We start from the raw sequence: 12,566 nt of genomic DNA on the forward strand, positions 1-12,566 counted from the left end.
CACCACCCGCAACCCCACCAACCCCACCACCAGCAGCACCACCACCTCCAGCAGCACCACCACCACCAGCAGCACCACCACCCGCAACCCCACCACCACCACCTCCAGCAGCACCACCACCTCCAGCAGCACCACCACCACCAGCAGCACCACCACCACCAGCAGCACCACCACCTCCAGCAGCACCACCACCTCCAGCAGCACCACCACCACCAGCAGCACCACCACCTCCAGCAGCAGCACCACCACCCGCAACCCCACCACCAGCAGCACCACCACCTCCAGCAGCACCACCACCTCCAGCAGCACCACCACCTCCAGCAGCAGCACCACCACCACCAGCAGCACCACCACCTCCAGCAGCAGCACCACCACCCGCAACCCCACCAACCCCACCACCAGCAGCACCACCACCTCCGGCAGCACCACCACCTCCGGCAGCACCACCACCACCAGCAGCACCACCACCTCCAGCAGCACCACCACCCGCAACCCCACCACCAGCAGCACCACCACCTCCAGCAGCACCACCACCACCAGCAGCAGCACCACCACCTCCAGCAGCACCACCACCTCCAGCAGCACCACCACCTCCAGCAGCACCACCACCCGCAGCACCACCACCCGCAACCCCACCAACCCCACCACCAGCAGCACCACCACCTCCAGCAGCACCACCACCACCAGCAGCACCACCACCTCCAGCAGCAGCACCACCACCCGCAACCCCACCAACCCCACCACCAGCAGCACCACCACCACCAGCAGCACCACCACCTCCACCAGCAGCACCACCACCCGCAACCCCACCACCACCACCAGCAGCACCACTACCACCAGCACCACCAGCCGCACGACCCACCACCAGCAGCACCACCACGAGTCGCAACCCCACCAACACCACCACCTCCAGCACCACCACCACCTCCAGCAGCACCACCAGTCGCAACCCCACCAACACCACCACCTCCAGCAGCACCACCAGTCGTAACCCCACCAACACCAACACCCCCACCTCCAGCACCACCTCCAGCACCACCACCAGTCGCAACCCCACCACCCCCACCTCCATTAGCACCACCACCTCCATTAGCACAACCCACCACCCGCAACCCCAACAACCCCACCAACACCACCACCACCAGCAGCACCACCAGCACCACCAGCAGCACCACCAGCCGCACGACCCACCACCAGCAGCACCACGAGTCGTAACCCCACCACCACCGTTCCGGATGCATTACTTTTTGGCGATGTCCTCCAGTTCGCTCTGCTGCTCGTCCTCCTTGGTGAGCTGGGCCAGGCGAGTCAGAGAGGCGTCCACTTCCTGGAGGGTCAGCAGGCTTTTGGCAGAAGGAGGAAAGGACTTACTGTCCTCAAAGAACATCCTGACGGTCTCCGACACATCGCCCTGGACCAGCGTGGACACAGAGACACCAGGAGTCAGCAGGACAGAATGAGCGTTTATATCTGGCCATTGTAACACTACAGGACATTTTCAACATTAAACAGATATAAAATAGAAGTAATGAAGAAAGCCCACTTATGTTTTCGGTTTAAATCCTCATCGCAAAATTCTAATCCATCTTTAACAAATCAAATGATTAAAGATTCAATTAGCTTGAAAACAAAAAAATATATTTTTGATGTGTTTAATCAGAACTTTGCTGACGCTGGAAATATCTTTGATGCTGCAGCCCCATGTGTTGTTATTTCACAAATACATGAGAATAGAGCTGATGATCAAGTATTCTCCCTTAAGCCCTTTACACAGTATCAAGTATGAAGTACACAGTATGAAGTATGAAATACACAGTATGAAATATGTTTCTGTCTATAGATACAAAAAAAGTCCACTGGAGCCGACACCCTCGAACATAGGTTACTTTTGTCATCAGCCCCACTAATAGTAAATAGTTTAACTCGTCTTTTTAAGGATGCGTACCGGTACCGGATCTTGACTTGTAAAAACGTTTTGGTTCAGGTCCAAAAAAAATCCCTACTCACAATTCACACTGAAAGTATTCTTCACTGCTTTTGTTGTCCCTTTGCAAAAAGGAGACCAGAATAATTATTTGAATAATTTCCGTCCAATCTCAAAACTATCCTTTAAGACAAAACTCTTGAGAATCTCATAAGAACCAGGTGCTTTCTCAACAAAATATTCCATTTTAAATATCTACAGTCTGGATTTAGACCAGGACATAGCTCTATCACAGCTGCTGCTACAGTTATACATGATATTTCTGTTGCATTGGATAATCATGAAGAATGTGCTGCTGTTTCTGTTGATCTGTCAAAGGCCTTTGATCCGGTGGATCACTGGATTCTCTTGGATCACTGGATTCTCTTGGATCACTGGATTCTCTTGGATCACTGGATTCTCTTGGATCACTGGATGTTTTTGGGTTCGATACAAATTCTATAAAATGGTTTGCAGATTATCTCACAAAAGAGCTCAAGCTGTTTCTGCTGATGCTTTCAATCTGAATTTTCTTAAATTAAATAAAGGAGTTCCTCAAGGCTCTGTCCTTGGACTACTGTTATTTACAATTTACATAAACTAAATTGGGCATAACCTAAAACACAGTATTATCCACTTGTGCAGATGATGAGGGTCTGTATGTTAGAGCGCCCCCTGCTGCACAAGTGATACTACAATAATACAAATACTTGTATCTGGATCGATGATAAACTCAACAAACACAAGAGCCACAAATCATCTTAAAGCCAGATTGTCATTCTTCTTTGTGTAGAAAACAGTTCATCAGGGCCACATTTCTCTCAGCTCTAGATGATGCACGACCCACCACGCTATATATATATTAGTAACACAGTTGAGCCATTTTCATCATTTTCATTATTTAAGAGCAGATTGAATTGAATCGAATCATGATTAATCGATTCAGGACGCTATGAATCGAATTCGAATCGATTTAGGAAATTGGCCTTGATACCCAGCCCTAGTGTCAGTTCAGGTGAACAGAGAACTACACAGACGTGGAAATGTTAGTTAGAACATTTAAAAGTTTTTTTAGATCTTGAGAAGTTTATTTTGTTATAAAGTCAAATGTTTATCTCTGTAGAACTGTAGATCAACACTGAAGTTGTGATGACATAAACTGAAGCACAGTGTTGGTGAAATTACACTTGTTTTTCTAAATACATTTCAGTTTATGAGAACAAACATTTTGTAATTTTTTTTAATCGATCCAGTAATTGCTTCAATACACCGTAGGCTACATAAAGCTATTTATTTCTTATATTTTTAATAGTTTTATGTTTTATGTTATGTTCGGCCTGCGACCCAGCCTGAGCGTCCAAATTCGGCCCGCGGCCCAAAATGAGTTTGACACCCCTGCTCTAGATGATCGAAACGACCTTAAAAACATTTTCTCTATGATTGTGAAATCGAATTTCCTGATGTATTGTACAGTACTTGGTGTGAGAGGGAGAAAAGAGCTGTAATGTGTCCATATCTCTACATAAACTGCTGCTGGAGAAACATTTCAGTGTGAAAATTATGAGAAAAATAAGAGAAGGGTGTTACACTTTTCCTTTGGCCAGCCAAGACAGAATGCTTTACAGTACTTTTCCAAAGAAAGTTCACTCACTGATCAGACAGAGTAGGAGGGACCGGCTCATCCGACACTTACCTGCTCCAGGTCACGCACCATGTCGTCCTGGTTACACCTGAAGATGCGGCAGAAGAGCTTGACGATCTGTTTGTCGTTGAGGTTGTACACACTCTTCACCACTCCAGGCAGCAGCAGCTTCACCGTCAGGAACAGGTCTCCATGGAACTTATCTGTGCACAAACAAGATACAATACATCACTATATTCAGCCCAGTACGATGCAGGACCATCCGGGGTAAAGGGCCCTGCCCTGCCAGTTTAAGCTATGGGACTTTTTTCCATTCGAAGATTTGATGTGAATAATAACACCAATATGCTTTTTTCAACTAAATGTACATAGGTTAAATTTACAAAATTTTCAAAAACATTTTTGTAAAAATAAAAGAGGGGACTAGTTCCTTCTAGGGCTGCTCCTAGAGGAAAAGAGAGCAATCTGTGATATGGGGGTCAAGTACAACGATATTTTACTGTCACTCAAATGTATATAGATTTATTTTATGGCCGTGGCTGCAGAGCCGCGGCCCGCGGTCAAATGGCCGCGCAGTTTCAGGAACAGCGGGACTTCTCTTATAGCGTCATGGCTAACCCTAACCCTAACCCTATCCCTAACCTTAACCTTAAAGGCGGTATGGACAATTTTTCGGCGATTTGAGAACGCAGGCGGAAGTGCACATGCGCACTCCCCGTGCACATGCCAATCCCCCGTGTGGACTGATACAACACACACGTGCGTTTGTTTATTAGCGCAATGGAGCGCATCGCATCTCTTGTCTCCCGTAGATTTCTGTCCACTTCTGCGTCAGCTCGAACGAAAATGAAGACGTCTTTCTCCGTCTTCATTTTGCCCCGTACACTGAGGGAACTATATTATGATAGATCCATGCGCTTAGGCACGCTGAAACGTGGGGACAAGCCTGAGGCGGCTGCAGGTGAGCGATAGGTGCGTTTTATGATTGATACTTGGCAGGACAAATGATTTATCCACGCCACGAGGAAATATGATAAAAAAAAATTAAGATAAGATAAGATAATCCTTTATTGTCCACACATGGGGAAATTTCATTGATACAACGCAGTAGATACAGAGGAAAAGGACAGATCACAGAATATAGGAAGTTTAAAAAACACTCTCAATAGAAGAACTCTTATAAACAAAAACTCCTATAGACAAAACCTCCCATTTCCCAACAAGGGATGGAGGGGAAAAATTAGGATGTCCGCCGGGATAACGTGACGATCTCCGGGTAAGACGATGGTTTTCCGCAGTTTCATGAGTTCCTCCTTTGTATAAACGCACCGGCGCCGATCCATACGGCGGCTGTGGCCGAGGAGCGCGGTGGGGCCGGGGGGGCTAGCTCAAAGCTAGCGCACATCACGACGACACAACGAAAAACACTCAATAATCCAGCCGAACAAGTCGAAACAAGTTGAATTGAGCGATTCCAGCGCGTGTCCCGATTAACCCGGCGCGGTCTAAAACGGCGCTAAACCGCGGTCAAATAGCGGCGCAGTTTCAGGAGCCGGCACAAAAATAACATGGCAGTTTCGGCCGCGCGCCGCGGCACTGCAGACACTCCCTTCTTTTATATCAGATTTTTAATTACATTTTTTTTAGTCTTATAGGCCATATTTTTTGAATATTTGATTTATTTGCACTATAATTAGTATTAAAACATGTTTTTATCATTAATTTGATATAATATGATGCGACGTGTCTGATTGGTCAAAAGTCAAAACAAGCCCATCTGTGCAACAAATGAATGATTAATACATTAAATAATTACAAATGAAGACGCAACTGTGTGATATTCTTATTGCACGCTCCACGCTTCAATATATTGTGCAGCTCTAGCTCCCCCTGATTGTTAAATTCTGCATGTTACACATAACATGCACGTGGTGGTGTGAAGTGGCAGCGTCCCGTACCTCCTCCTGAGCCCTTCCTGAGAAACCGCTCGATGATCTGAGTCTTGGCGTTGTAGCTGGTGTTCTCGGCCACAAGGGCACACAGTTTGCGGAACTCTCGGAGGAGGCAGTCCTTGTGGGTGGGGTCACACAGCTGAGCTGACAGAGCACTGCCCTGAGCCGAGGGGGCGGAGCTAGAGGGCCCCGGGCTGCTGGACGAGGGGCCCGCTTTGGCTGCTTCACGGGGCACAAGACAATTCATAATGAATTACACTGACATGGATCATTCGCTACAGATGTCACTGTGGAACTGCAACTGCAACACAGTGTGGAAGTGTCGCTGAGCAGAACATGTGTCACAGCAACAAAGAACAAAGGCCTAAGACTCAGAACATTATGTGTTATATCTTTGTTCAGGTTGATCAGAGCAAGCTTTTCTTACAGAGAGACGACACTCTGAAATACTACTTAACTACCACTGGTGATATAGAAAAAATGTGTCTGTATTATTTTGTTGTGTGTTGATATTTTCTTTCACCGTCTTTAAGTTTTCACTGCGCAAAAGGAGTGTTGACACATAAACACGAGTGTGAAGTCCTTTTTGTGAAGATAAACCAGGGTAACAACGGCATGCAATTGTAGAAAAAGATTCAGTTGTTTCATCTGGACTCTGATACTTTTAGACTCTGATCCAAGAGTCATTCTCAATTAGCGAATCAAGACCGGGAACTCAGATATTTATCCTGCCCTGGGTAGGCCCCGCCCATCAGGCGGGACCTCCTGATAAAAGGTGTTATTGGTTTCACTTGAAACTAACCCTCTTTGTTTACAATCAAATTAGCCTCTTTGTTCACAATCAGACCTTTCAATGGGCCATCAGCCTCCTATTGTCCCCCACTCACCTATCGTCTTTTCTACAATGGAACACTCCTGGACGAATGAGGGATTAAACAAACAGCATGTAATGTTTCCACTTGCACCTATCACTTATCCCCGCCCACTTACTCTGGACAACATTATACATCAACAGCCGCTGCTCGCTACAGTAAAGAGCCATGGCAGCAGCATTGTTCTGTTCGATGTCACGTGCTTTTAGATCACTCAATACCAGACAAAAGCAAGACATTTCTTTAGACTACAGTGGCCCAGAAGTGCAAAACAAATCTACATCCAAGTCAAAAAATGAATGCAACAAATCAAAGCAAATTCACAAAACAGACAAAATATTTTTGAAGTGGAAAATGTGTGATCAACACGCTAAGACTGGATCTAGTCCTAATGTACACGCGTACATTGGCATTATCCAATATTTTAACAAACATAGAATCATTTTAACAAAAGGGAGTCATTCCAGCCAGAACTGACTCTGTGGACCTTTTTTAAACATGTTGTCCACATTTTGTTTAAATGTTGTTTGCATTTCTATTAAAATGCTTCAGTTTTGTTTAAATATTTCCTGCTTTTGTAAAAACATGTTGTGAAAATGTTCAGATTTTTTGTATAAATGTTTAGACTGGAAGCCCGCCCCCTTCTACGTAATTATTTTACATTTATTCCATTATGGGCGGGGCCGTGCCACGGGGCGGGGCACTTTCGGGCCACCATAATAGCCAGAGTTCTGGAGCACTTTGATGCTGATGAGGAGGACAGAGTAACTTACCAGTGAAGCCAGAGAACTTTCGTGGGGCGTTGGTGGTCGGGTCAGCGGGAGGAGGAGACGTGAGCTTACCACTGGTGTTCAGCTTGGACTGGACCTTCTTCTTTGGACTGGCATTGATTTTAGTCAACAAGTCTGAAAAACAAAATAATACATATTCCTTTGAAGAACAAGAATGTTTTCAATGATGATCATTCAGTCAGTCTCACCGCAGCTCTGCTTCCATTCAAACTGGACCACACCCTTTTATTCACATGTTTCTGTGAGTTCCATGAGTCCTTTTGTTGAGGAATTTAATTAATATATATATATATATATATATATATATGTTATGTAATGGCAGGGGGAGATAAAGGACACTTCAACTCTCCTCACTACAATTCATTTCCTCAACAAATGGACACGTGTGCTCCATAGTCTGTATAATTGTATATAAATGAGAGCGTTGCTGCAGTGAGACGTTTCTCTGCTTTTCTACTCTGCACTGGAGTTTCATTTTTTAGATGCCAGATACAAACTAAATATTTAGCAGAGTTGTACTGAGTTGACTTTTAGATTTGCCATTTCACATGTGAGTTGTGTTTGGAGCTCTTACAAGAGAAAAGTGACCATTTTGACAGTGCTAACCTTCTGAATGTGGCGATATCCGCATCATCTCTATAGTTTAGTGGTTGATGTGAAATGCCAGCCTCCCTCACCTGCCACATGTTTATTGATGACCTCTTTGTCCTCGTCCTGCAGCTCCTCCCAGCCCTCCAAGTCTGTGATGTCCTCGATCTTCTTGGTGGTGGCCCTGGCTCTCTCCAGTTTCTCAAAAATGCACTTGACGTGATACCATTCCTTCATGTCGCCCGCCGACTCGCTGAAAGGGTTCGGCACAACCTTTCCGATGCGCACGACCTCCTTGGCAATTTTATCTTTACATTTTTTACAACCTGCAGTGCCCCGCTTGGCGTACTCCACGATGAACCTCTGCTCGGACATGATGGACACACTGGACACACTGGACAGGCTGTTTGGGGGTGAGATGAATCTAGTCCAAAGCTGAGATGAAGCTAACACATGCAGAGGGTGAACGTGGCTCTGGAGGAATAACAACCAAAAAACTGGTGGTTTGTTTAAGGCTAAATGTCGCCTCAGGAATGTGCCACGAGAGGAAAAAGTAAAAGCTCTAAAAGTCTGTGAAATCAGTCTGCTACTCAGCATCCAGGAAGACCAAGAGGTGAATGGAAACCTACAAAAAATGAGAGTCAAAATCAAATAAAAATAATAATATCCATGTTGACAATTCTTCTGTAAAATATCAATTGAATAAAGTTGCGCTAGGGATGGAGTTTTTAAAATGGGAGTGTCTGCAGAGCCGCGGCGAGCGGCCAAAACTGCCATGTTATTTTTGTGCCGGCCACGCGCCGCGGCTCCTGAAACTGCGCCGCGTTTTAGACCGCGCCGGGTTAAGGTTAGGGTTAAGGTTAGGGTTAAGGTTAGGGTTAAGGTTAGGGTTAGGGTTAGGGTTAAGGTTAGGGTTAAGGTTAGGGTTAAGGTTAGGGTTAGGGTTAAGGTTAGGGTTAAGGTTAGGGTTAAGGTTAGGGTTAAGATTAGGGTTAGGGTTAAGATTAGGGTTAGCCATGAGGCTATAACGGGCTATAAGGGAAATGCCGCGGTCCCTGAAACTGCGCGGCAATTTGACCGCGCCGCGGCTCTCCAGCCACGGCTTTTTAAAATACCCTAAATTTAGATTGTCAAACCGGGACAGCCCTAGAGCTCGGAAACTTATTGGCTCAGTCCTGCGATAGTCTCACAACTGGACATGGAGGTGAGGGAAGGCGTGGCTCACCTGTAGTCTTAGCACAATGCCTCATTGTCAAATTCAGGCATCACCCAGGACTGGGTGGGCATCACTGGCCCCACCCTAAACTGGTTAAGGTCCTATCTGGAAGACAGGAAGTACTTTGTTGAAATTAGTAACTGTGTCTCAGTCCACATGCCCCTAATCTGTGGGGTGCCCCAAGGATCAGTCCTGGGACCCCTTCTATTCAACCTCTACATGCTGCCGTTAGGTCAGCTAATACGCAGTGAAAATGTGTCCTATCACAATTATGCAGACGAGTCAGATCTATGTTTCACTGTCGGCAGGTGAATATGGACCAGTGGATTCTCTCTGCAGGCTTTTAGATAGAGGGCTGTCTTCCCGTATTTTGGACGGGGTATTTTAAAATGTGGACTGGCATTTTCGAGTGCAGGGACGGCCATTTTATTACCCAAAAGATAGCGTCGTAGTGTAACTTTTCTTTCTGCTCGCGCCGCCCACAGCGCTCAATAATATGGGACGCCAATATGATCACACTCCGCCACTTAGGAGCAGCGTATGGCGTAAATTAGGAACGCCGAGTGCCGTCTGCCGTAAATTACGGCGCTTGTTTACGGCGCACGGCATAACATCAGACGGCGCACGGTGTTAAAAGCACTGCTTTATTTTGTAAAAGCGTTGGAAAATACGCTGCTCCTAAGTGGCGGGGTGTGATCGAAGGCGCGAGCGCAAATTTACTAAAAGTACTTTTTAATAGTCTAAGCTACTTGTTTTTTCGCCTAGTCGGCCCCCGGACAAAATTATTTGGACGGAGTGTTTTCAAATCCTATCACTCTGTCACTGCATCCAACAGATCAGTTTGTGGAGGCAAAACAACTTTCTCCAGCTGAACTCAGACAAGACTGAAATCATCGTCTTTGTCACAGAAACAAAGAGAAAGTGACGGCGGCATCAGCAGCTTTTTACCATCTCAAAAACATTGCCAAAATCAAAAATATAGTGTCTAAACCAGATTTGGAGAGACTTATCCATGCGTTTGTCTCCAGTAGATTAGACTGTATCGGCCGCTCACTGGTCTCTCCAAACGAGCTGTAAAACAGCTGCAGTTCATCCAGAACACTGCTGCTCGGGTCCTGACTAGAACCAGGAAGTACCATCACATTAGTCCTGTTCTCAGGTCTCTGCACTGCCCCCTGTGGCTCAGAGAAGAGACTTTAAAGCAGCTCTGCTTGTGTACAAGTCTCTCCATGACCTAGCACCAAAATACATCTCAGACATGTTAGTGCCATATGAACCATCTCGGACTCGGAGGACCTCAGGGACCGGCCTCCTGCTGGTGCCAGAGTCAGGACTAAACATGGACCGGCCTCCTGCTGGTGCCAGAGTCAGGACTAAACATGGACCGGCCTCCTGCTGGTGCCAGAGTCAGGACTAAACATGGACCGGCCTCCTGCTGGTGCCAGAGTCAGGACTAAACATGGACCGGCCTCCTGCTGGTGCCAGAGTCAGGACTAAACATGGACCAGCCTCCTGCTGGTGCCAGAGTCAGGACTAAACATGGACCAGCCTCCTGCTGGTGCCAGAGTCAGGACTAAACATGGACCGGCCTCCTGCTGGTACCAGAGTCAGGACTAAACATGGACCGGCCTCCTGCTGGTGCCAGAGTCAGGACCTAAACATGGAGCGGCCTCCTGCTGGTGCCAGAGTCAGGACTAAACATGGACCGGCCTCCTGCTGGTGCCAGAGTCAGGACTAAACATGGACTGGCCTCCTGCTGGTGCCAGAGTCAGGACTAAACATGGACCGGCCTCCTGCTGGTGCCAGAGTCAGGACTAAACATGGACCGGCCTCCTGCTGGTGCCAGAGTCAGGACTAAACATGGACCGGCCTCCTGCTGGTGCCAGAGTCAGGACTAAACACAGGGAATCTGCGTTTCAGTTTTATGCAGCTAAAATCTGTCTCTCTAAAGATGTGAGACAGGTTCTAAATGTTCAAAACTAGATTAAAAACTTTTTAGTTTAGCTGTGTATATGACTTTGTCTTTGTCTGTTTTGTAATTTGAATGCATTTTTTTCTTGCTAGGAAGTACTTTGAATGGCCTTTAGAATAAATTGAGCTGTACAAATAAACTTCTCTTGCCAGAAAAAAATACTTGAGCTGCAAAATTGCATTTGGCTCATTTGAGATAATAATAATTTGTGTAGTAGATTTGCAGATAATAATGAAAAAAAAATAGTGGGCTCAACATTTCTGTGGATTCTTTCATAAAACATTCTCCAGTAAAACCTAAAAATCTTGTGTCATAATCTCCTAGTAAATAACCAAAAGCAGTAAAATACAACGTTAAATGTGTTTACACCTTTACTTTGACTAAACTACATCGATTTATACCAGTTTCTCCATTAAAAAAATGAATTATGCCCCCTTCACTTTTGCCTCCATTCTGGAATTTAAAACGTTTTTCTGTACGAGGTTATAACGGGATGATAAATACTTTCATTATACATCTCTTTAACTATTGTTCAGTGTCTTTGGCGGAAGTAGAGCTCTTCAGCTCAGCTTTTCCCTCAGCTAACTGCTAACAGCTAACTGCAGCATAAACAAGAGAACTACTCACTTGTTCACTTGAGTCCTCAGTGGTGAACGTTCCTGAACAATCTCTAATAATACAAGCACAATAAAGTATATTTATCCGTTTTAAGCGACTATTCCAACTCAGAGCTAATGCTAAAGCAGGAGCTACGGCATGTCCATTGTGTCTGTAAACAGTGTCTTCTTCTGCGTTCCGTGAGCAGACTGTGTGCAGGAGGAGTAAAGCTCTGCCGCCATCCACTGGCGGGACGGGCTCATTACACTCTGCTCCTGTCTGGTCAAGGCCGCGGTGAAGTGGTCAAAGGCCGCGGTGAAGTGGTCAAAGGCCGCGGTGAAGTGGTCAAAGGCCGCGGTGAAGTGGTCAAAGTGGTCCCATGAGTGGTCCCATGTCCCGTGAGTGGTCCCGTGAGTGGTCCCGTGAGTGGTCCCATGTCCCGTGAGTGGTCCCGTGAGTGGTCCCGTGAGTGGTCCCGTGAGTGGTCCCATGAGTGGTCCCGTGAGTGGTCCCATGTCCCGTGAGTGGTCCCATGAGTGGTCCCGTGAGTGGTCCCGTGAGTGGTCCCATGTCCCGTGAGTGGTCCCGTGAGTGGTCCCGTGAGTGGTCCCGTGAGTGGTCCCATGTCCCGTGAGTGGTCCCGTGAGTGGTCCCATGTCCCGTGAGTGGTCCCGTGAGTGGTCCCGTGAGTGGTCCCGTGAGTGGTCCCATGTCCCGTGAGTGGTCCCGTGAGTGGTCCCGTGAGTTGTCCCGTGAGTGGTCCCGTGAGTGGTCCCATGTCCCGTGAGTGGTCCCGTGAGTGGTCCCGTGAGTGGTCCCATGTCCCGTGAGTGGTCCCATGAGTGGTCCCGTGAGTGGTCCCATGTCCCGCGAGTGGTCCCGTTAGTGGTCCCATGAGTGGTCCCGTGAGTGGTCCCATGTCCCGCGAGTGGTCCCGTGAGTGGTCCCATTAGTGGTCCCGTGAGTGGTCCCA

General features: G+C 47.0%; 1 protein-coding gene across 1 annotated transcript; it reads right to left on the reverse strand.

Moving 5' to 3' along the window:
• Positions 1-1,240: 1,240 nt before the first annotated feature.
• On the reverse strand, positions 1,241-11,774 carry lig3 (ligase III, DNA, ATP-dependent). Its single transcript, XM_072447006.1, has 6 exons — positions 11,624-11,774; positions 7,898-8,433; positions 7,203-7,334; positions 5,564-5,779; positions 3,657-3,808; positions 1,241-1,411 (listed from the first exon to the last, which is right to left on the reverse strand). The coding sequence occupies exons 2-6, from the start codon at positions 8,403-8,405 to the stop codon at positions 1,241-1,243; spliced, it is 1,179 nt and encodes a 392-aa protein (XP_072303107.1). The 5' UTR covers positions 8,406-8,433; positions 11,624-11,774.
• Between the last annotated feature and the right edge of the window lie 792 nt (positions 11,775-12,566).

This window comes from Eucyclogobius newberryi, unplaced genomic scaffold (genome assembly GCF_026437365.1).
Source record: "Eucyclogobius newberryi isolate DKJ021-1_F unplaced genomic scaffold, fEucNew1.0.hap1 SCAF_15, whole genome shotgun sequence".
NCBI lineage: Eukaryota > Metazoa > Chordata > Actinopteri > Gobiiformes > Gobiidae > Eucyclogobius > Eucyclogobius newberryi.